We start from the raw sequence: 22,712 nt of genomic DNA on the forward strand, positions 1-22,712 counted from the left end.
TGTACATCTCCAAGTTTCTCCAAACTTATCTGTGTCTCAAGATGCTTTGAGTAATTCAAAATTGTGTGTCATCTGGGTTCATATTTGTATGCATGTGTGCTAAATTGCTTAGTCGTGTCCAACGCTTTGCAACACTGTGGACTGTAACCCATCAGGTTCCTCTGTCCATGGGATTCTCCAGGCATGAGTACTGAAGTGGGTTGCATGCCCTCCTCCAGGGGATCTTCCCCACCCAGGGATCAAACCCACGTCTCTTGTGGCTCCTGCCTTGGCAAGCAGGTTCTTATACCACTAGTGCCACCTGGAAAGCTGGGTTCATCTTTAGTGTTCAATGTTAATAACAGATTTTTTTTTCCCATTTATTTTTCTTAGTTGGAGGCTAATTACTTTACAATATTGTAGTGGTTTTTGTCATACATCGACATGAATCAGCCATGGATTTACATGTATTCCCCATCCTGATCCCCCCTCCCACCTCCCTCTCTACCCGATTCCTCTGGGTCTTCCCAGTGCACCAGGCCAGAGCACTTGTTTCATGCATCCAGCCTGGGCTGGTGATCTGTTTCACTATAGATAATATACATGTTTTGACGCTGTTCTCTTGAAACATCCCACCCTCGCCTCCCACAGAGTCCAAAAGTCTGTTCTGTATATCTGTGTCTCTTTTTCTGTTTTGAATATAGGGTTATCATTACCATCTTTCTAAATTCCATATATATGTGTTAGTATACTGTATTGGTCTTTATCTTTCTGGCTTACTTCACTCTGTATGATGGGCTCCAGCTTCATCCATCTCATTAGGACTGGTTCAAATGAATTCTTTTTAATGGCTGAGTAATATTCCATGGTGTATATGTACCACAGCTTCCTTATCCATTCATCTGCTGATGGGCATCTAGGTTGCTTCCATGTCCTGGCTATTATAAACAGTGCTGCGATGAACATTGGGGTACATGTGTCTCTTTCAGATCTGGTTTCCTCAGTGTGTATGCCCAGAAGTGGGATTGCTGGGTCATATGGCAGTTCTATTTCCAGTTTTTTAAGAAATCTCCACACTGTTCTCCATAGCAGCTGTACTAGTTTGCATTCCCACCAACAGTGTAAGAGGGTTCCCTTTTCTCCACACCTTCTCCTCTCCAGCATTTATTGCTTGTAGACTTTTGGATAGCAGCCATCCTGACTTGCATGTAATGGTACCTCATTGTGGTTTTGATTTGCATTTCTCTGATAATGAGTGATGTTGAGCATCTTTTCATGTGTTTGTTAGCCATCTGTATGTCTTCTTTGGAGAAATGTCTGTTTAGTTCTTTGGCCCATTTTTTGATTGGGTCATTTATTTTTCTGGAATTGAGCTTCAGGAGTTGCTTGTATATTTTTGAGATTAATCCTTTGTCTATTGCTTCATTTGCTATTATTTTCTCCCAATCTGCGGGCTGTCTTTTCACCTTGCTTATAGTTTCCTTTGTTGTGCAAAAGCTTTTAAGTTTAATTAGATCCCATTTGTTTATTTTTGCTTTTATTTCCAACATTCTGGGAGGTGGGTCATAGAGGATCCTGCTGTGATTTATGTCGGAGAGTGTTTTGCCTATGATCTCCTCTAGGAGTTTTATAGTTTCTGGTCTTACATTTAGATCTTTAATCCATTTTGAGTTTATTTTTGTGTATGGTGTTAGAAAGTGTTCTAGTTTCATTCTTTTACAAGTGGTTGATCAGTTTTCCCAGCACCACTTGTTAAAGAGGTGGTCTTTTTTCCATTGTATATTCTTGCCTCCTTTGTCAAAGATAAGGTGTCCATAGGTGTGTGGATTTATCTCTGGGCTTTCTATTCTGTTCCATTGATCTATATTTCTGTCTTTGTGCCAGTACCATACTGTCTTGATGACTGTGGCTTTGTAGTAAAGCCTGAAGTCAGGCAGGTTGATTCCTCCAGTTCCATTCTTCTTTCTCAAGATTACTTTGGCTATTCGAGGTTTTTTGTATTTCCATACAAATTGTGAAATTATTTTGTTCTAGATCTGTGAAAAATACCGTTGGTAGCTTGATACGGATTGCATTGAATCTATAGATTGCTTTGGGTAGTATAGCCATTTTGACAATATTGATTCTTCCAATCCATGAATATGGTATATTTCTCCATCTGTTTGTGTCCTCTTTGATTTCTTTCATCAGTGTTTTGTAGTTTTCTGTGTATAGGTCTTTTGTTTCTTTAGGTAGATATACTCCTAAGTATTTTATTCTTTTTGTTGCAATGGTGAATGGTATTGTTTCCTTAATTTCTCTTTCTGAATAATAGATTTTTTAAAAGATATAAGGAAAGAGGAATTTGAAGCTGCATTTATGTGGTCTGCAAGAAGAGCTTTTGAGCAGACAGCTATCTCAAGTTGCACACAGACACACGAGATGATGTCTTGGTCTGATTTGCTCTGACTTCTCCGCAGGCAGAACGCCTTCCAAGTCACCGCCGTGGACGGGGTCTGCAGTGGGGTCATTCAGTGCCTCTCTGCGGAGGACTGCGGGGAGTGGCTGCAAGCAATAGCCACCAACATTTCCAGCCTCACAAAGCACAACGTAAGTAGTGGTTCCAGGAATGCCGGAAAAGCTCCTCCGCCTGCCTCAGTGAACCTCTTCAGTACACAAGTTAACTCCATCAGCTGTTTGGTATTCTGCTAGGAATGGACCACTGCACACCCACCATAAGAGCTATTCTTAAAGTGGATTATACTTGCTCAAAGAAAGCCACTCTATCTTGAGTGTTTTAGTCCAGTGTATCAGTACAAGAGTATTTGCACCGAAGTTTCCATTCACAAACATTGTAACATCTACATTAGTTAAATAACTGAAAATAGATATTTAACATGTAAGCACTAAATATCTATATCTGTATATATATACAGATATATCATCCACCTATATTTTATATATGTATTTATCTACCTTCATTTCATATCTCTATACAGGCTATATATATCATCCATCCATCAGCATCTATAATCCATGTATATATATGCATTTGTCTACCTATATATCTGTACATCTGTATGTTTACTAGTTTGTCCACTTGCAAAGCAGCCTACAATATTATTTGAGCCCCTAGATCCTTTAAGAATAATTCACTTGTAATAATATCACAAGAAAAATTGTGCAATAACTGCTGAGCTAAAGCACCTGGACAGAGACTGTCTTCACGGGCAAGGGAGGGTATGTGCTTCTCACAGCCTCAGTGATATGGCTAGAAGTCTGTGAATATCACATACAGGAGAGGGAGAAGGACAGGATGGATATGAAGGAGGACCCATGGAGGGACCTTGAAAGGACCCATGGAAGTATAACTTCAAACACACTCTGCTGTGATCAGGCAAAGGGGATTCAAGCTGATTGCCTTTGCAGTGATATTTTTGCCAGAGGAGAAGCTGGGCTGTGGTGTCAGGGGACTCAGTGTGGAGCCCAGGTCTCCCTGCACCAGCTCTGAGCTGGACTTCAAGCTCCTCAGCTTAAATTAATGCGGTTAGCCTCAGTCCTGCGAGGGCTAAATGAAGAAGTGCTTCAGCCATTCTGGCCCTGAAATGATGCTGAAACAGTTGCACTTCTCCTTTCTTCAGCAGCACTCTAAATTTCATGATTTAATCCAAAACTGCTGATAAATGGCTGTATAGATTCACTCATTGTGTGTGATGCTGCACATCTCTGTTTTGTCCAGTTGTCATTTGAGATTCTCCATCTTCTGAAGGATGGCCATGTGAATACCAGAATGTGAATCACACAGGAAAAGCTGAGCTAAAATAAATGTCTAGTGGTGACTAAACCATTAAGCAGCTCTGATTTCTGGCAACCAAAGACCTACCCCTCAGTCCCTCATCTTTAAAAGAGACAGAGGGAAGCAAATAAAAGGCAGCTCTCTCTCTCAGCCAGCATTTAATAAATCTCACCTTTCCCAACACTTTTTACTGCTCCAGCACTGAAATAGATTCCGATTGATAAGCAGAGAGAATTTCATGTGACATTTCTACTAAGGTTACCTGTTAACACAAAGGAAACTCTTCTGGTCTAAATTCTTCCACATATGTCCTATGCATGTGTTCCCTTTATCAGAATGGAATGTGGTACTTGAAGTGTATCACTTCTGTGTGTGTGTTTGCATATAGATAAATACAAATATTTATGCAATATGCTTCTTATTCTTAAAGGTTCACTGAAAATCAGTGTTAGTAAATGAGGATGTATGGGTTGCACATGTCATATTTTCAAAATACATAATAGTATTTCATTATAAGAAAAAGGATAGACTCTCTTCCCCAAATGTTTTTATCAATGAGAATGCTCTCAGTAACAAGTTAGAGAGACCCCCCCCAAAGGAGTAAATAGTGGGTTTTTCCCCAAATGAAGAGAGTATGGATGGCAGCATTTCTTGGAAGCTACCATCCACCCAGAACCCATCCTCTGTCTACACATATTATTGCTACTATTACCCACTACTTTTAGAGAGTTGGCTTTTATCTTGAGTTTGCTGCCTCATGATCACAGAAGGGTTGCAACAGTTCCAAACATCACTTCAGTGTTCAGAACAGGAAAGTAAGGGAAGAAGGATATGTAGTGACAGCTACATCTCTCTTCTTTTATCAAGATAAGATAAAATTTTCCAGAAACTCTTTACTAGACTAATAATGCTCACTTCTCCTCCTCCTGACTGAGCCCCATGACAATTCTGGGGATGGGTGGCTAGTCTCTACCTTTTGTACTGTTTATGGTGGGATGACCAAGAAGAAAAGACTGTAAATGACTTTTGAGTCAGATAATTGACAGTATTTACTACATTGTTTAATACTTAAAACATATTAATCTTAAAAAACTGCATGAACAACCAGCAGCCCTGTGATTTTTGTGGGATGATCACAGTCCTTCAGGATTCACACATATACACATACATACACACACATGTGTGTGCGCACACACACACACACACACACACACATCTCATCAGTCATTTGAGTTCCTGCAGGCTGCATTTCAGCCATCTTCTTATATTTTACCCATTTACCTGCAGGAGCCAAAAGAAAGGGTCATTTGGGAGTCATGTTTAATCCATAGAGTTCTGCTATTTTAGATGGCAAACACTTGCAAGCTGAAAAGAGAATTTTTTTCCATAAAACTGTTGGCTGTGAAGAACTGAAGGAAAAACTTCTATTGTGTCTGCCGCCTTAGAAAGACTCAACAAAGCTCGTAGGTGAATTGAAAGTCATAACAAAATAAAGCCTAACAGAAAGGAGATTTACCAGAAAGGCCTGAAGCTGTGATCAGAGGTTGCAGAGTGAGATTCTGACAGGCGTGGTGTCACTGAGGGAGACGTTTTCTTCCTTCTGTAGCAGCTGGCATCCCTGAGTCCTTGGATGCACTTTTGTGCAGTGCCTGGTTTTCACTGTTGTTTCTCCTCACACATCAAATACGAACTTCAGTCGTGCAGGCATCAACTCGATGTGGGCCATGGTGTGGGATCAGACAGGGCAGGGACAGTAAGTCAAGTCAGGATAAAAGCAAGGGGAAGCCTAGCATTATACCATGAGTGCATTTTCTTAATCGTACTGTGCTTTTTACATGATTAGAGTTTATTTTGGCAAGTTGTGTTGGGGGGATTTCAATAAAATAACTAACCTACTTTATCTGGTAGAAAGCTACTCATCAAAAAAAAAGCTTTTAAACAATTTTTTTTTATTTAAAGATTTTTTTGATGTGAACCATTTGTTGAGTCTTCATTGAATTTGTTAACGATATTGCTTCTGTTTTATGTTCTGTTTTTTTGCCCAAAAGGCATGTGGGATCTTAGCTCCCCCCACCAGGGATTGAACCCACAACCCCTGCATTAGAGGGCAAAGTCCCAACCACTGAAACACCAGGGAAGTTCCAACAAATTTTTACATTGGAAAAAAATTAGCTGATAATTTCCCTGCACAATCCAGACCCTTTGCTTTGATGTTAACTGACAATTGCAGTCATAAGCAAATGGTCAGTTTTCCTGGGCAGTTTCCAAGGAGCTGCCCCCTAGCCAGCCGGACTCTGCCTGCCTGGCCTTAGTTCCTCCCCTTTGGGCCTCAGTCTTTCTCCTTTCTTCCAGCCCAAGCTCCCCAGTCTCCCATGTTCCAGGGGCCTCAAAGCCTCCAGGGAGTGCCCAGGGTCTTGCTCTGACCCATCCACCCTTCTCCTGCCCTGCTGAGGCTGGCCTTCAGAGGCTGACCCTCCTGGGCCCAGAGCTGTTGGAGACCCCACAGGAGTGTGTGTGGGAACACACGCTATCTAGTACACATCAAGGGGCAGAGGACATCGGCTGGCAGAGAACCTGCTCACTAGATGAACCACTGGACACCCAGTGAGCACATGGGCCCTGAAGGGGAGGTCATACCTGGTGAACCGTGGACAGCGTGTTACGAGAAGCCTGAGCAGCTCAGACACGTGGACCACTCACCAGCCGATGCTTGTTCCCTGCGCCAGGCCCCTCCCTTCACCTGTGACCCTCGCCTCCTGGGGACCGCCTGCTTCCAGAGATTCACTGAGGTCTCTGACCAGTCATGGGGGGCGGGGGGAGATGCTCCCACTCAGCACCAGGTGTCCTGTGGAAGAGGAGGCACATGGTGAGCTCAGTGCAGACGAAGGTCCAGCAGAAATCATACAGCCATCACTTTCAGTTTGCTATTGCTTGATGAATGTTTCTCAGAAGCCAAGCTTGAAGGAGCAGAGGTGGCTGCAGGCACCCTGAGGGTCCAGGCTGGGCTCTAACTATAAACACTGCGTGTCCCCTCTGTAGGAAGCCTGACTAAACGACTCCACAACGATAGGACCTGCCCTCTTCACCTGTGACCAACACGGGCCGATCAAACACCCCCACAAGCCTGAAACCCAGGGCCCAGTGCCTGCAACCCAGCCCACGGCCAGGACACTCTGTGCTTTCGTTTACATACAGAAAATAAAATGACCATCTTCTTGTGTAGATGCTATTAACCTTTGTTCAGTTAACATATAATCCTGAGCATTTTCCTATGACAGTAATTATATTCTGAAATCACCTACATATAATGGACTCATAGATATTTTGCTATTTGCTTAATGAAAATTAATGAATAGAGTATTATTTGAAATGCACATCATTTAAAATGCATCATTAATGTAATAGTGCCCTATGAATTTCTGGCATATTAGCCAGTGAAAACATTGCTAATTCACTAATTATACCTTAATATAGGTGTCTAGGGGACTTCCCTGGTGGCTGCCAATGCAGGACACTCAGGTTCAGTCCTTGGGTCGGGAAGATCCCCTGGAGAAGGAAATGGCAGTCCACTCTAGTATTCTTGCTGGAGAATCCCATGGACAGAAGATCCTGGTGGGCTATAGTCCATGGGGTCTCAAGAGTTGGCTATGACTAAGCAACGAAACCACCAAACCACCATAGATGTCTAGGAGAAGAATCTAAGAATATGAACATTCTTTGGTCTTGTAAACTATGATTGATGTCTTAATCCAGCCCAGTGCAGGCTGGGTTGGAGTTTCCATGAGGTTCTCTTTGTTTCTATTCCTTCTGCCCCAAAGATGCACCCCCCCACAACCAGGCCTGAGGGCACGTCTGTGCAGGGATAATGACTTCTCCCAGCTTCTCCCTCAGCACAAATTTACAAAACCCTTGTCTGTGTTCATGGGTTTTCAGATCCAGACTTCAGCACACATGTTGAGGTAGAGATCTGTGTTGCGTTTGAAGCCCCACCCATCACATGTGCTGCCCAGGTTATTGCAGAAGAAAGCAGAAGCTCTGCTTCTCCCTCGGTCCATCTGGTCCCATCTGAGCATCTAGTCCATCTGGTCCCCCTGAGCCTGCTAGTGGCTGCGGAGGGTCCGCTCCCCGCTCTGGGCCTCTCACATCCAGAATCTCAGCCACACTTGTATAGGGGGCTCTCAGAAGTTGTCACAAAAAGTGCTGCTGCTAGGTTTATCTTTCTACTTCCATTGCTAGCAATAGGAAGGTAGGCGTGCCTCAGGCCACCCCAACCCACCCTAAATCCAGAGGCTAAATATGGGCTGTTTTGGGAGTTGGCAGGTGAGGCATTGTTTTTCAAGTAATTAACCACTTTTTAAAGTGTTGTTCTCTTTTCAGATTTAATACAGTCTTTATCATTAACTCAGTAATATGCACTTTATATTCCGTTTTTAATTTTCTATCAAAATTCATTGTCACATTTAGTTTTGCAGTGTAAAACCTTGTTTTAGTGATTGTAACTCTGTGATACATTGAAATTAGCCCCTGACATTAAACACCTCTCAGTGCATTTGATCATTTATTCTCCACAGGCCCTTAAAGGCCTAAAAACAGTCACCCTAGAATAACACCACAGTATAATATTTTAATTTAGAGGAAATGTGACATTCAGAAATGGATCTGTAGGTTTCATATGTGTCATTATTTAGTGGCTCAGTTGTGTCTGACTCTGTGACTCCATGGACTGTAGCCTGCCAGACTCCTCTGTCCATGGATTTCCCAGGCAAGAATACTGGAGTGGGCTGCCATTTCCTCCTCCAGGGGATCTTCCTGACCTAGGGAGCAGAACTCCGATCTCCTGCATTGGCAGGCAGATTCTTCACCACTGAGCCACCAGGGAAGCCATGATTTCATATTAGGATAGTTATTATGAATTTTATTTTTTAATGAAATGTATTTTGCTTAAAATGTATTTTGTTTTATTTGTCTAGCTTAAAATTTAGGATGACTACTGATTTATATGCATTTCATATTCAAATACCTTGAAGTTACTAAGTCACTTTTAGAAGGAAAGTGTAAGTACACCTCCTTTAAATAAATCTGGAGGACAAGATTTTAAGTACATTTGATGGCATAGACTTGATTTTGAAAAACAATATTTGTTGAATGCTGTTTTAAGTAAATACTATGCAAAGAAGTACCATTGATTTAACTTCAGTCATACATTTTATGTCATTCATAGAACTAAAATCACATGTTGGAGGAACTTAAAAATACAATCCCATATAGTATGCACTCAGAGCCAATGGTCGACATAAAATGTTAGTAGACGTGTAAAATAGGGAGCTAGTGGGAAGCTGCTCTACAGCATAGGGAGCTCAACTGAGGACTCAGTAATGACCTGGTGGGCTGGGATGGGAGCTGGGGCAGGGAGGTCCTATATGAATACATATGGTGGATTCACAATGGTGTACAGCAGAAACCAACACATTGTCATGCAATTATCCCCTGATTCAAAAATATATTGGTGGAATTTTCTGAAAACTCTTAAAAACTGGTAACAAGCATTGTTCCACATAGTGTTCAATGTGAGTTTTTGATTGATAAAATGCATTTAGGGATCTGCTCTTCCGTCTCCATCTTCAAACCATCCTGACTTTGGCTGAAAGCATCTTTACTTCTAGAGACTTTCCTTGGTTGACTCCTCATCAGAGCAGAAAATACTCTGAAACAATTAGAGCAATGTGCTTCCCTGGTAGCTCAGCTGGTAGAGAATCCACCGCAATGCAGGAGACCCTAGTTTGATTCCTGGGTTGGGAAGATCCCCTGGAGAAGGGATAGGCTACCCACTCTAGTTTTCTTGGGCTTCCCTGGTGGCTTAGATGGTAAAGAATCCCCCTGCAATGCAAGAGATCTGGATTCAATCCCTGGTTTGGGAAGATCCCCTGCAGGAGGACATGACAACCCACTCCAGTATTCTTGCCTGGAGAATCCCGTGGACAGAGGAGTCTGGCAGTCTACAGCCCATGGGGTCGCAAAGTGTTGTACACTACTGAGCAGAACAAGAAAGATATGCTTCCTATACATGATCCTGAGGAATCACACAAATATTCTCAAATTGTTGGCTTTTTTTTTTTTTTCTCGTATTTTAAATGACATGTCTCCACCACTGAGTCCATTCTCATCCACGGGTCATTTCACTTCTCAAAGTTTGTGCCTTCTTATATCTCCTCTTAATTCATGTTTATCAGTAAGATGAAGGTAAACTAACATTAAAACAAGGAAAAACAAAGCAATTCAACAGAACATTTTCTAAGTGAAAACAGTCTGTGTTTAGTCTGATGTCAGATTATAGCATACAGAGAGCATCATTTAAGTTTCTCTAGAAAACCAGTGAAAAAGAAAGTTTTAATTAGTAGAAGTTCTGTTGAACAAAGATTTCATGTATTATAAGGTCATTTGTCTAAATCTGATAATCGTTTTTCATTTGGTCTTTAAAGTTTGTTTACATGACTTGTTACAGAAGAAACTCAGCAGATTTATTTTAAATTTTTATGACATTTCACTCAACAGTGGTGGTGGCGGTGTAGTCACTAAGTCGTGTCTGACTCTTGCGACCCCATGGCCTGCAGCCCGCCCACCAGGCTTCTGTGACCATGGGATTCTCCAGGCAAGAATACTGGAGTGGGCTGCCTTTTCCTTCTCCAATTCACTCAATAAATGGTCTTAAATGTTTATTTTATTTGTAGTCCTGACTGAAACTATCTTCATAATATACAGTATCCGTTAATGTCTGAATATTCCACTCCCTCTGTTCTCTTATGTGTTAAAACAAATAAAATATAATATGAAGTGAAAGTGTATAATGAAAGAAGTTACAAAAAGTTATGCTGTACATTCTCGGTAGATTGTGTGGGATCAGAGGCTTTTCATTTCACATCAAGAGAATATGATTAAGTTGAAATATTTCTGAAATGTTTGTATATGAAATTTGGGACATTTTTGACAGTCAGAATTTTAAAAAAGGGATTCCTAATTGGTGCTTGATATGTAATGATTTTTGTGTGTCAACAAAATAGTTTACTCTTAGTTTACTCACTAAGAAGAGAGTCCCATAAACCTGGAGTTCTTGTATTACATCATCTTTGCTGATCTCACTTTTCTTTGTTTATTTTTGCAGATTAAAAAAATCAACAGAAACTTTCCTGTAAACCAGCAGGTAAGATGGAGAAACACTTGCAAAGCCAAATTGTGTATTTCTTTCATTTTATCTGTTACAAATCATAATTTTGATTGCCTTTAGTTTTATGTGGAAATAATTGGTACCAATTATTAATTAATTAATTAGTAACATTTGCTATTTCAGGAAAATATGAATTTATTAGATTTCTTTCATATTATGTAGTATATCTGTTTTTTCTAATCATATTGAAAACAGTTAAAGAAAAGCTTTTTATATAAGTGAATTAAGTCAAAACTATTTTGACAAAATATATTTATTTGAATGCAATGTTGAAGAACTTGGACAGCTGTTTACATGTAGTTCTAATGAGAGACCTATGTAGAATTCATCTAAAAGTTAAAGGAAATTTCAAAATTGTCTGACAGTACTGAAAATGAGTCTAAATTAATGCATGGAATGAGACTAATGTCTGAATAATCAAGCTAAGAATTTAGTTGACTTATTAGAGTAATAATTGAAGATAGGATAAAATTATTGGTCATAAGAATAACTGACTCCCCTTATAATTTTATTGCACTAAACTTAACTTCTATTGCTTTCACAAACATAATATAAGCATTAGCTATTAATAGAATAAGGAAAGGAAGTGAAGGCTCAACGCCTGGACTCACTGAGCTGCCCTGTCCAGTGTGTGGACAGGGGCAGGGCTCGGCGGCAAGACGCAGACCCTGACTCCCCACGGCAACCCCAGCCCACAGCCACTGACCACAGTCTAAACATCGACGATATCGATTCCTAAATGGCATACCCACCACTAGTTAGCTTCCATGGTAAAATTTTAATATAACCTTCAGTTTGTTAAAACCAAGTTCCTTTTCGTCTAAGCCTGGGGTCCCATATCAGTAGCATCTGCATAAGGGCAGCCATCTCATGTGTGTTTAGAAAGTTAAACGAGAACAAAGGTAAATTTCTCAATATGTGCCGTTGTTTGCATCCGTGTGTCAGATGTGTGTGTTCCCTGCAACAGAGAACTTATGTTCTGGGGTAGGTTCTAGTATTGTTGTAGTGTTCAGGGTGCCCCTTGCCCAGGCTGCCCACAGAGCCCATGTGGCTAAGTGAGGTGGTAGGTAGCTTTGCAGAGCCTGCTGTGCCTACAGCCCTGACCTGTCTTGCTTGGGGTGAGACTGGGGGAGCTAGTTCCCCTCCCTCGGGCCCCCTGCCTCTGAGCCATGCGACACTCTTGGCAGGTACAAGGTTGGAGGGGGGTCTGTGCCTCCCACAGCCACAGCGAGTAGGGGCACATGGGGCACAGAGACCAGGCTCAGCCCAGAGCATCTGGCTTACTTGCTCTGGGGTGATGCCTGGGACACTGGGGCATCACTCCATCCCCCGCAGGTGATTCTGAGGCTGGAATGCACAGGTCACATCTGGGAAAACAGTTTACAGCTTCACGGGGCTGAACAGGAGGGAAAAGCCAGTCATTAAGGATAAATCATTCCACTGGAAGCCTCAGCTATGAGGGAAGTTTGCAAAGCCCAGGAAGAGATGGGGTTGTTTTATAGTCAGAAGTGTAAAAATGTAGACCTGCTCTTTTGGGGAATTCTTGCCAAAAATACAAATGAAGAGTGTTTCTTTAAAAGTGACTCTGATATTTATGTTATCACCTCTTTTGCCCCTTCAACCCTCAGCAGGTGAAGTATCAATGATTAGTCTAATTTCATCACTAGGAATGTTTCCTAATCCTGACTAGCCCACAGCTATGCTTTATTTACCATGATGACAACCATGTGGGACACTCCCTTACACATTCCCTTCAGGGACCTGTCTCGTTCCTCACCACCTCTGCTTTTATCTAGGTTTTGAATAATGCTGAGCAAAGTCAGTAAAAATCTGGAAAACCTTGAATATAGAAGAAATAAAAAATTTTAATATTCTAACACATATAATAAATACAGATAAGCCTTAGCATCCATGGTTGTTTATCTGCTAACCTTTCAATATTATGATTATAATGAACTCTCTTATTTGAAATCTCTTATTTTGAAATCTCTTTCAAATATCTTAGCATCTCACAATTTGAAATCACAATGAATTCTAGACACTTTAACAACTAAAAGCTACAGCTAATAGATTTTTCCCTCACTACTTCCCACCTTGTAAATGAAGTCTTTTGGGATATAGGATTACTTTATAGTTCAACCTTCATATATATGCTTAATAGGAAGAACTCACCCACGTAGTGTAATAACGGTGCATTAGGAGATCAGGGTACATCTTCTGCCTAAAATCTGAGCCACTTCAAGGAGCAAAAATTGAAAATTATATGTAATCTCATTTCTCATTGAGATTTAGCACTCAAACTCTTACCTTGGACTAGTTGCTTTCATCTCAAATTTCTTCAAACTTAATTTTCAGGTAGCATTCTCTGACGCTCAGATTCGATATAAGTATATATGTTTATATATATGCTTTTTATTAAGTAACTCAGACATAATGTTACAGTATTCAAGTCCCCTCATAGCCATGATACTCTGGGTCTTAAACAAAACCAAAAATACCTCAGCTGGAATACATTAGAACAGAAGTCTTCTGCCTCCTGTGGGGTTTGGTTTTGACTTTGTGCAGCCACTGTGGTACTGGTACCCCAACCAAAGAAATTAAAAACAAAATGCAAAGGGGTTGGAACTGGAGAAAGTCACTGCACCCAGCAGAGGCCAGCGCTGTGGACTGAGTCTCCAGAGACACCCTCATGCTCCAGAGCACAGCGGACTCTCAGTAAGATCATCTCAGAGAAGAATATTTTTATCAGAAATATAAGCCATTTGAGCAAATAAACCGTCATAAGGAAAAACACACTGTGAAGATTAAGGAACAATCCACGACTATTTTAAATTATCTATTTTTTAAAAAATAAGGTGGTACAAAATGTAAGATAAGAACAGGAAGTGGTATCAAAAATTGGGATTTGCAAAACAACTTGACAGAAGTTCAAAAATGAATAAAGCATGAATATGTTTAAGTGTATAATCAGCTAGCCAACTGAATAATAGAACAGATAAAAATAATGATAAAACATGTCATTGGAAGTAGTATATCTGAGAGTACCATCAGAATGCAGCCTATACAGAAAGGGCTGAAAATACGAAAAATGATGTAAGAGTTGAAGTTTAGAATGAGAGGTTCCAAAAAGAAAAATTCTGCAGAAAGACTGGAGACGACGAACTTGTGAAGAGATTTGATGGCTAAGAGTTTCTATAAGACGTGAGATTAGAGAACCACGCTAACCCTGGAGCATGATGAAGAAGACCAGATCCACAACTTGAACGTCCCACCAATGGGGTGAGCTGGCTTTCCTGGTGCTAGTCTGGAAGATTCTCCAAGAAAGCATATGAGGTACCAGTGGGGAGTAAAGAAGAGGGACTATGTAAACCTCTACTTTTAATAAAGGGTGTAATAAAGGATGAAACTGACATATGTTATGTACAAGAAGATGCCTGAGAATCTGGTTGAGTGCCTACTTCTGGGAGCAAGAGTAACAGCCCAGCCTCCTTCCCACGGGGAGGGTTTCCTCCCCAGCCTCCTGTATAAGCTCCTGCCTTCCCCCACCCTGGATTCCTTCCCCTGTGACCTTTCACTTTCTTCCCCTCTTCAGTTCCTGCACCAGGACATTCCATTTCTGTTTTGAAGAAAGATGTGCATTAGGTCTGTCCTTGTTCTTCCTACATTCTATTTTGCATTTTGTGGACCGGAATCATCTCTGTCCACTTGGATACCTGGAGAAACGTGTGTGCTCGCCATTTTCAGGATGCATTTCTCATATTGTACATGAGGTTGAGCAACTTGAAATGACACTGGTATATCCTTTCGCTCACCTTTCTCTACTCTTTTGAACATGTTCCTATTTTCTTCTTAATGTTTTCTTATTTATTTGTAAGCACTGTTTACTCAATACATGAAGGGAATTTAACCATTGTATTTTATGTCGCCTAAATCAGCAAGCTTTGGTAGTGGCTTATAGGATTTGTGTTGTACTTAAAGTTTATCCATTCAAGATTAATAAAAGGAGAAAAGCAATCCATTGCTGATTTCTAATAACTTTATGTTATTATTTTTACATTTGAGCAATTGACTTCTTTCATTGTGTTTTTCACACTGTGTGTTACTCTCCTCTAGCCCCTCCCAGGCCAGTTCAGTTCAGTTCAGTCACTCAGTCTTGTCTGACTCTTTGGGACCCACGGACTGTAGCATGCCAAGCCTCCCTGTCCCTCACCAACTCCTGGAGTTTACTCAAACTCATGTCCATTGAGTCAGTGATGCCATCCAACCATCTCATCCTCTGTCATCCCTTTCTCCTCCGCCCTCAATCTTTGCCACCATCAGGGTCTTTTCCAATGAGTTGGCTCTTCGTATCAGGTGGCCAAATTATTGGAGTTTCAGCTTCAGCATCAGTCCTTCCAATGAATATTCAGGACTGATTTCCTTTAGGATGGACTGGTCTTCCAGGTCAGGGAAGGGTTATAAAGCGACAGGAAGGGGCTTTAGGAGGTGATAAGTTCATTATGTTGACTGTAGTAATGGTTTTGTGGATTCACATGCATGTCAAAACTTATCAAATTTTACCCTTTAAATATGTGTACTTTCTTCATGTCATTATACCTCAATAAAGCTAAAGCCATTTTTATTATTAAAATGCCTGGGAGCCAGATAAGATAGAAATAATATTATACCAAGGCCATTGGGGTTTGACTTCATCTTAATTCTTGTCTAGACTTGAAATTACAGTAGAGTCAGTACAGTCTCTCCCAGTTCACTTTTGTTCAGAACAACTTTCTCATTTCCTCTTTGTGTGGAGCATAGCCATAAGTACAATTCAGATCAGGTTCATTTGTGAAGTGAAGAGAGTGAGATTCAGCTGCAAATGATAACTTTTCCTGAAAAGCATGTGATTATGGGGGTCCTGCTGCCAGATTACACAGGGATACTCAGTGCATGAGATAATGGTGATAACAGTGGTAATGGGGGTCCTGCTGATAGATTACACTGGGATATTCAGTTGGGTATGAAACTGTGTTATGCTAGTTCACTCAGTTACAGGTCATGTAGACAATCAGACCTACATGCAGCGCTTTGGGCACATAACCCTCTGAGTCATGACTTGTTGCATTTCTAATGTTTAACCTTTATTAACCAAAACTCCTCCATCCTGAAATACATCACATTACTCCCATAAAATGGCACTCTGCAATTAATATTTTCTATAATTCCTAAGAAGAAGGGTTATTGAGAATAATTCATCATGAAAATATTAATACTGAACTACCTTTACATCAGGCACTGTGGCAAAATAGAGTTATTCAATTATAATAGTCTGAATACATAAAAACTATACTCCCCAGATGGTAATAATGGTAAAGAACCCACCCGCCAATGCAGGAGAGGTAAAAGACACAGGTTCGATCCCTGGATTGGAAAGATCTCCTAGAGGAGGGCATGGCAACCCACTCCAGTGTTCTTGCCTGGAGAATCCCCATGGACAGAGGAGCCTGGCAGGCTACAATTCATAGGGTCCTAAAGAGTGAGTCACGACTAAAGCAATTTAGCACAGCACGCACATAGCACATACTCATTTACAATAAATTATTACCTCAATAAGTTTATCTTATAAACTGCTATTCATTTTGACTAGCTATAAAAATTTGGAAACATTATTTTAGACGAATACATAGAATTCTGGAAACAACAGAGGGAAAAGTGGCTAGTAGTCTCTAGTTGTGTTGAGAGTGCTGAGAAATTAAAAGACACATTAAAAATTGAGTTTTCAAGTGACATTAGGGAAGAGAGAGGAGTTAGGGCCTCCAAACACTTATTTCTCCATAAAAGTAACACAGAACTGGCAAAATGGTCTGAATCAAATTGTTCAGAGCTATGGAAATTCACCAAGTGTATGCTGAACCCAGTGAGCATTTATTCAAGAAAAACAGAATCTTGGTAGGAACGGTGATTGTTGTGGTATTTGAACTGATCCAGCCCCAACCCCTGCTTCCTAGCAATTGGGCAGCCTCAAATTAAGGCCTTACATTCCCTCGCCATCTGCTCCAATCTCTTGGTTGTCTAGTCTTGGTCCCATCACTTAAAACCAGCTAGCTCAAAATTTGTAATCTAATAAGATGATGCATATTTTTTCATTCATTTGTGTCTGCTGTATCGAAGATATTTGCATGTGTGTCTGCGTCCTTTTTAAACAAAATATTCTATTAATGGGACTGACAATTGGTCTTTGTTTTATCTTGGATTTCAAAGCCGAGGGTTTTTTCAACTGAAAGGCAAATTTCTTTTCATTCGTCATATATTCTTCGTGTACTCAATTTTTATAAATGTTGACAGCAAATCATAGAGTCACATGATCTGGTGATAATGAATGTTGTTGTTTAGTTCATTTGATAATATTTGGCAATAAAATATGCTGGAATTTAAAACTTTGTAAAAAGTAATATTCCCATATAAATTAACTCTTGTAAGAGCTATTAGCTTATAAATCATTGTGAAAAGATAGTGGCAGAGGTTTCATAAGTAAACCTTCTGGCTCTGAAATTCAGAGTCACTCGTTGTTAATTTGATGTTGTTGTAGCTGTTCAGTCTCTAAGTGGTGTCCAACTCTTTATGACCCCATGGATTGTAGCATACCAGGTCTCCCTATCCCTCACTACTCAAGGGGGGCGTTACACGTTAAATGGGCAAATTAGCAAAAGGTAAGTAAAGGCAAGTCCTATTGGTGAAAAAGTTTATGCTTTTAAACACATGTGGATAGGACAGTGACTACATTTCACTTCATCACTTCTTAAAGTGTGATTTAATTGACCAAATGGTATAATTCTTTTCCTCTGATATGTGAGAGAAGATATAAGTGATTAAGCACTACAGAAGAGCGCAGCAAGAATGTTCACATAAGAGAACCGTTCATCCCATTTGGGGTTTAATGGATTGACTCTAAACTCCATGGTGCGTGCACTGCAGAACCTGCCCGAAGTCCCTTATTGCAGTCTTGATGATGTCGGCAGTGAGCCAGCTCTCCTGTCTGCTATTCAAAGCCTTAAAATATAACCCAGATGATGTGGTTGATCTGTCAAATGATCTGTCATTAAGAAATACTTTAAAGGACTTCCTTGGTGGCACAGTGGATAAGAATCTGCCTGCCAGTGCAGAAGACACGGATTTCATCCCTGGTTTGGGAAGGTTCCACATACTGTGGAGCAAATAAGCCCATGCACCACAACTATTGCACATGCACTCTAGAGCCCAAGCTCCTCAAGAAGAGAAGCCCCTGCAACGAGAAGCCCGCGTAACACAACTAGAGAGTAGCCCTTGTTCGCCGCAACTAGAGAAACGCCCACACAGAGACAAAGATCTAGCACAACCAAATAAATAAATACATTTTTTAAAAATACTTTAAAAACAAATTCACTTCAAAAAGAAATACTGCACTATTTAGGAACACTGCAGTTTTCTTCACCAGTCATTAATTTTCACAGGATAGGCTATGCCCTTAACTGAGGAACAAAACAGCTCAAAACACAAAACTGTCCTTTAAATTATGTTTATATGTATAGTTACATGCCAGCTGCAAAAGATAGGTGTAGGCTTGGCAAATGGAGGAATATGTTATAAAATGATAAATATCATGTCCTATATTTTATTAGCTTTTATTAGCTTAAGAAAAAATGTATTTGGTGTGCTCTACCTATCATGAAATAATAAGTAAAAAAGCAAAATATAAATAACTCAGGGCCTAATATTATAAAAACAGTAAACTATATACAAACCCAAAGCTAAAAATATGAGGACGGCTGTCATATTCAAGAAGTCATGGTTTTATGGCAAACAGAGGTGATGCTGTATGTTCACTCGCAAGCCCCCAAGGAGGTGGGTGGCAGCTCCCTGCTGAGCCGAGGCCCCCAGGTGGGAGGAGCCCGACCCCCCTGAGTCACAAAGACCTGCAGGACTGAGAGCCCAGAGCTGGGAGGGAAGAGTTGTCGGTGAGAAAGGGGATAAAACATAAACACAAAGCATGAGGTCAGGTTTGAACAGTCAAGTACGAGAAACAAGGTCCTAATGTGAGTGAATCAGGTAGGCGGTCGTCTGAGAGGAGAGGAGAAAATCAGGCAGCCTGTGGCATGTGTGCTGGACTTTGCATCTATAGAGATCAAAGTAGGATGATTTCCAGGGTAACAGGAACCGTGTGTGGCTGGACAAGTACCAGGGAAGGCATCCTTTCATACTAATGAAGGTGAGGAAGATGTGACCTTCAAATGACAAGTAACCATTGTGTCAGGCACCAGTGGGACCCAGTGACACCGGGAGGAGACACAGCTTCAACATAAGGGCTGCAGCCCATGTCATGTTTCCTCTGAAGAGTCTCAGAAACGGACCCTCCATTTCCAGGGAAAGAGGTCAGGAGCTGTGCAATGGGAGGTGTTTGTCTTTGGACCTGTTGCATCTCTGCACGTTGTCTTGTGAGCACGCATTTTGTTTCAGACTGTTTTTTCAAGGGTGTTTACATAGAAAGCAGACTTAGCAAATTGGGACAGTGTTTCTCTTCAGAACCAAGGGGAGAATTTCTTACTCTCCCTTTGGAAGGCTTGGAAGGTAGAGACAATATCTCCGGGCAGAGCCCAGGGGAGGCATGCCTTTGTTCATTCTCTAAGTTGTTTCTGACTCTTTGTGACCCCATGAACTGCAGCATGCCAGCCTTCCCTATCCTTCACTATCTCCTGGAGGTTGCTAAAACTCATCCTCCCCCTGCCTTCTATCTTTCCCAGCAACAGGGTCTTTTCCAATGAATCAGCTCTTCACATCAGGTGGCCAAATGATTGGAGCTTCAGCGTCAATCCTTCCAATGAATATTCAGGGTTGATTTCATTTAGGATTGATTGCTTTGCTCTCCTTGAAGTCCAGTTCAGTTCAGTTCAATTCAGTCACTCAGTCGTGTCCAACTCTTTGCGACCCCATGGACTACAGCACACCAGGCTTCCCTGTCCATTACCAACTCCCGGAGCTTGCTGAAACTCATGTCCATAGAGTTGGTGATGCCATCCGACCATCTCATCCTCTGTCGTCCCCTTCTCCTCCTACCTTCAATCTTTCCCAGCATCAGGGTCTTTTCCAATGAGTCAGTTTTTTGCATCAGGTGGCCAAAGTATTGGAGTTTCAGCTTCAGCATCAGTCCTTCCAATGAGGATTCAGGACTGATTTCCTTTAGGATTGACTGGTTTGATCTCCTTGCAGTTCAAGGGATTCTCAAAAGTCTTTTCTAGCATCACAGTTTGAAAGCATCATTCTTCGACTCTAGGCCTTCTTTATTGTCCAACTCTCACATCCATACATGACTACTGGAAAAACCATCACTTTGGCTGTACAGATTTTTGTTGGCAAAGTAATGTCTCTGCTTTGTAATAAGCTGTCTAGGTTTGTCAGTAAAAGTGCCTATTGCCTTTTATAAAAGATCTGGATTCCCTAACCTCAGGGACCCTCTCATGTGACACAGCCTGCTGTATGCAAATACCCCAGTCACAAAACGCTGATACTCATGGTGTTGGCTGTGCTGTGAATATGAAGTCCTCTGTCTCTGACCCAAGAATACAACATCTTCCACTGGCATCCATAAACCTGTGAGACGGTAACTCAGTTCAGTTCAGTTGCTCAGTCGTGTCTGACTCTTCGTGACCCCATCAACTGCAGCGCACCAGGGCTCCCTGTCCATCACCAACTCCTGGAGCTTGCTCAAACTCATGTCCATTGAATCAGTGATGCCATCAAAAGGTCTGCAAAATCTTAGACCTTTCATTGTTCATCACATTTTGTAGCAAGGATGAGCTGCTGATAAAAATGTTGTTTTTTGGTAGTAGTGAAAGTGAAAGTGAAGTTGCTCAGTCATGTCTGACTCTTTGCAACCCCATGGACTATAGCCCACCAGGCTCCTCAGTCCATGGAATTTTCCGGGCAGAAGTACTGGAGTGGGTTGCCATTTCCTTCTCCATTTTGGTAGTAGAAGGATGGTTAATTAGATTCGAGAGAAGTCCATGCACAGCTGCAGTGAACATGTTAATTGCTTGTTAATAAGGAGTGATTTGAGGGGTGGTGCTAAGCAGGGGATGGGAAGTAGATTAAATAACAGCCTTGTGAACTGAGCATCTTCATGTGTTTTCAGCTTACCTTCAGGTGGGGAGCCTTGCTTAGCCCCCTGGCTGTGTCCCCCTGTAATGTTTGTCCTGGGACAGCAGACACCTCTGATCTTTTTCAGACAATAGTTACAGAAATTCTCCTGCACTGAGCATTACAGAGGGGAAAATTATAGCCACTAGAGGGAGAAAACTTCCCAGGTGACTCAGTGGTAAAGATCCTGCCTGCCAATGCAGGAGATGTGGGTTTCATCCCTGGGTTGGAAAGATCCCCTGAAAGATGGCATGGCAACCCACTCCAGTATTCTTGCCTGGAGAATCCCGTGGACAGAGGAGCCTGGTGGGCTACAGCCCATGGAGTTGCAAAAGAGTCAGGCATGACTTAGCAACTAAACAACAGTGGAGAGAAACCAGATCAATAGTTAAAACTATATGTGGTTCACTTGACGTTCTCTTGAGAGATGAGAAAGTGGAGTACACAATGTTTCATAAGGAAGAATGACACAAAGGAAAACCACTGCACCTTGCTTCCTAGCATGGAGTGCATGGCCAGGCTCCTTAGATCTCCGCTACAGCCCTGGGCTCCTGACCTCTGAACAAAGGTCAGTCTCTCCATCATGAAAGGTAGTAGTGTCTGTCCCTGAGCAGTTTCATGGACTTTCCCTGCCAGTAGCATTTAGGGATTCTCAAAGCCTCCTTTGATTCTGTACTCACTCTGTCCCAGTTGCTGCTCAAACAGCTTTCTTACCAGTTTCTAGGACTCTCATAGATTTCAAATGCATTCCTTCACTCTGTGGGACAAAAGCTAAGTTCACAGATCTTTCTGAGTTGGTCTCTCTCTCTCAGACTCCTGCTGAGAGGCCTGGGGACAACAAACACCTTCAGATTTCTAGAGACCCTCCGGTTTAGCTGAGTCGATCTCTGAGTCAAGTTCTTAATCCCTTCAGAAGACCCTCGGTGAGAAGTTTTGATCCTTCTAAGATTTGGGGAAAAGCTTTTATAGTCACATACCTAGGATTGCCTCTACGCTAGGATTTCAAAAGCCACCCAACTTTCAGCATATTTTGGCATCTGGAGAAGCTGTGAATATTCAGAGTCATCAAGCCCAACACAAGTTTATAAAGCAATTCACCTCCAACAAAAAAATAATAAGAAAACTTATGGACACACACACATACACAAAAGAATCGCCAAACCCTGTTTATTTGAATCTAATAGTTTGTCACCAAGTTCCTCCCTTCCTCCCTTCTTCTCACATTTTATGATCGAATAAAGAAGAAACCAGGCAGCACCTTCAGCGTAGGGTTGTAACCAGGTAGACATGATTACTGACCGTTTCTGCTTTCCACATTCCTGCAGGAAACAGTGACGTCAAGCTTCCTGCCATGACCAGCAAGAGTCTCTGTCTTCTAGTTTCCAGTAACATGCTCCTGACTCTCTTTTGATCTGTCCCTGGCAGGCAACTGCCCCCTGTTCAGGTTTCTGCCAATGGTGAGATTAAGTCTTCTGTGATCTAGACTCACTCTCCTCCCCACCGCCCCATACTTTTCCAGTCTCCTCCAACTGCATCTCAAATCCAAGCTGCTCCCACCCCTTGGCTATTTATTAAAGCAGAACTCTA

General features: G+C 41.5%; 1 protein-coding gene across 2 annotated transcripts in view; it reads left to right on the forward strand.

The window, feature by feature from the left end:
• The window catches only part of SNTG1 (syntrophin gamma 1), a 136,980-nt gene that overhangs the window by 64,212 nt on the left and 50,056 nt on the right, over positions 1-22,712 (forward strand). For both annotated transcript variants that reach the window (XM_061122805.1, XM_061122806.1), the window contains exons 10-11: positions 2,439-2,568; positions 10,914-10,952. In XM_061122805.1, coding sequence (XP_060978788.1) covers positions 2,439-2,568; positions 10,914-10,952 — 169 coding nt within the window. The remainder of the gene's footprint in view (positions 1-2,438; positions 2,569-10,913; positions 10,953-22,712) is intronic.

The sequence above is a fragment of the Dama dama genome, chromosome 21 (assembly GCF_033118175.1).
Source record: "Dama dama isolate Ldn47 chromosome 21, ASM3311817v1, whole genome shotgun sequence".
Taxonomy (NCBI): Eukaryota; Metazoa; Chordata; class Mammalia; order Artiodactyla; family Cervidae; genus Dama; species Dama dama.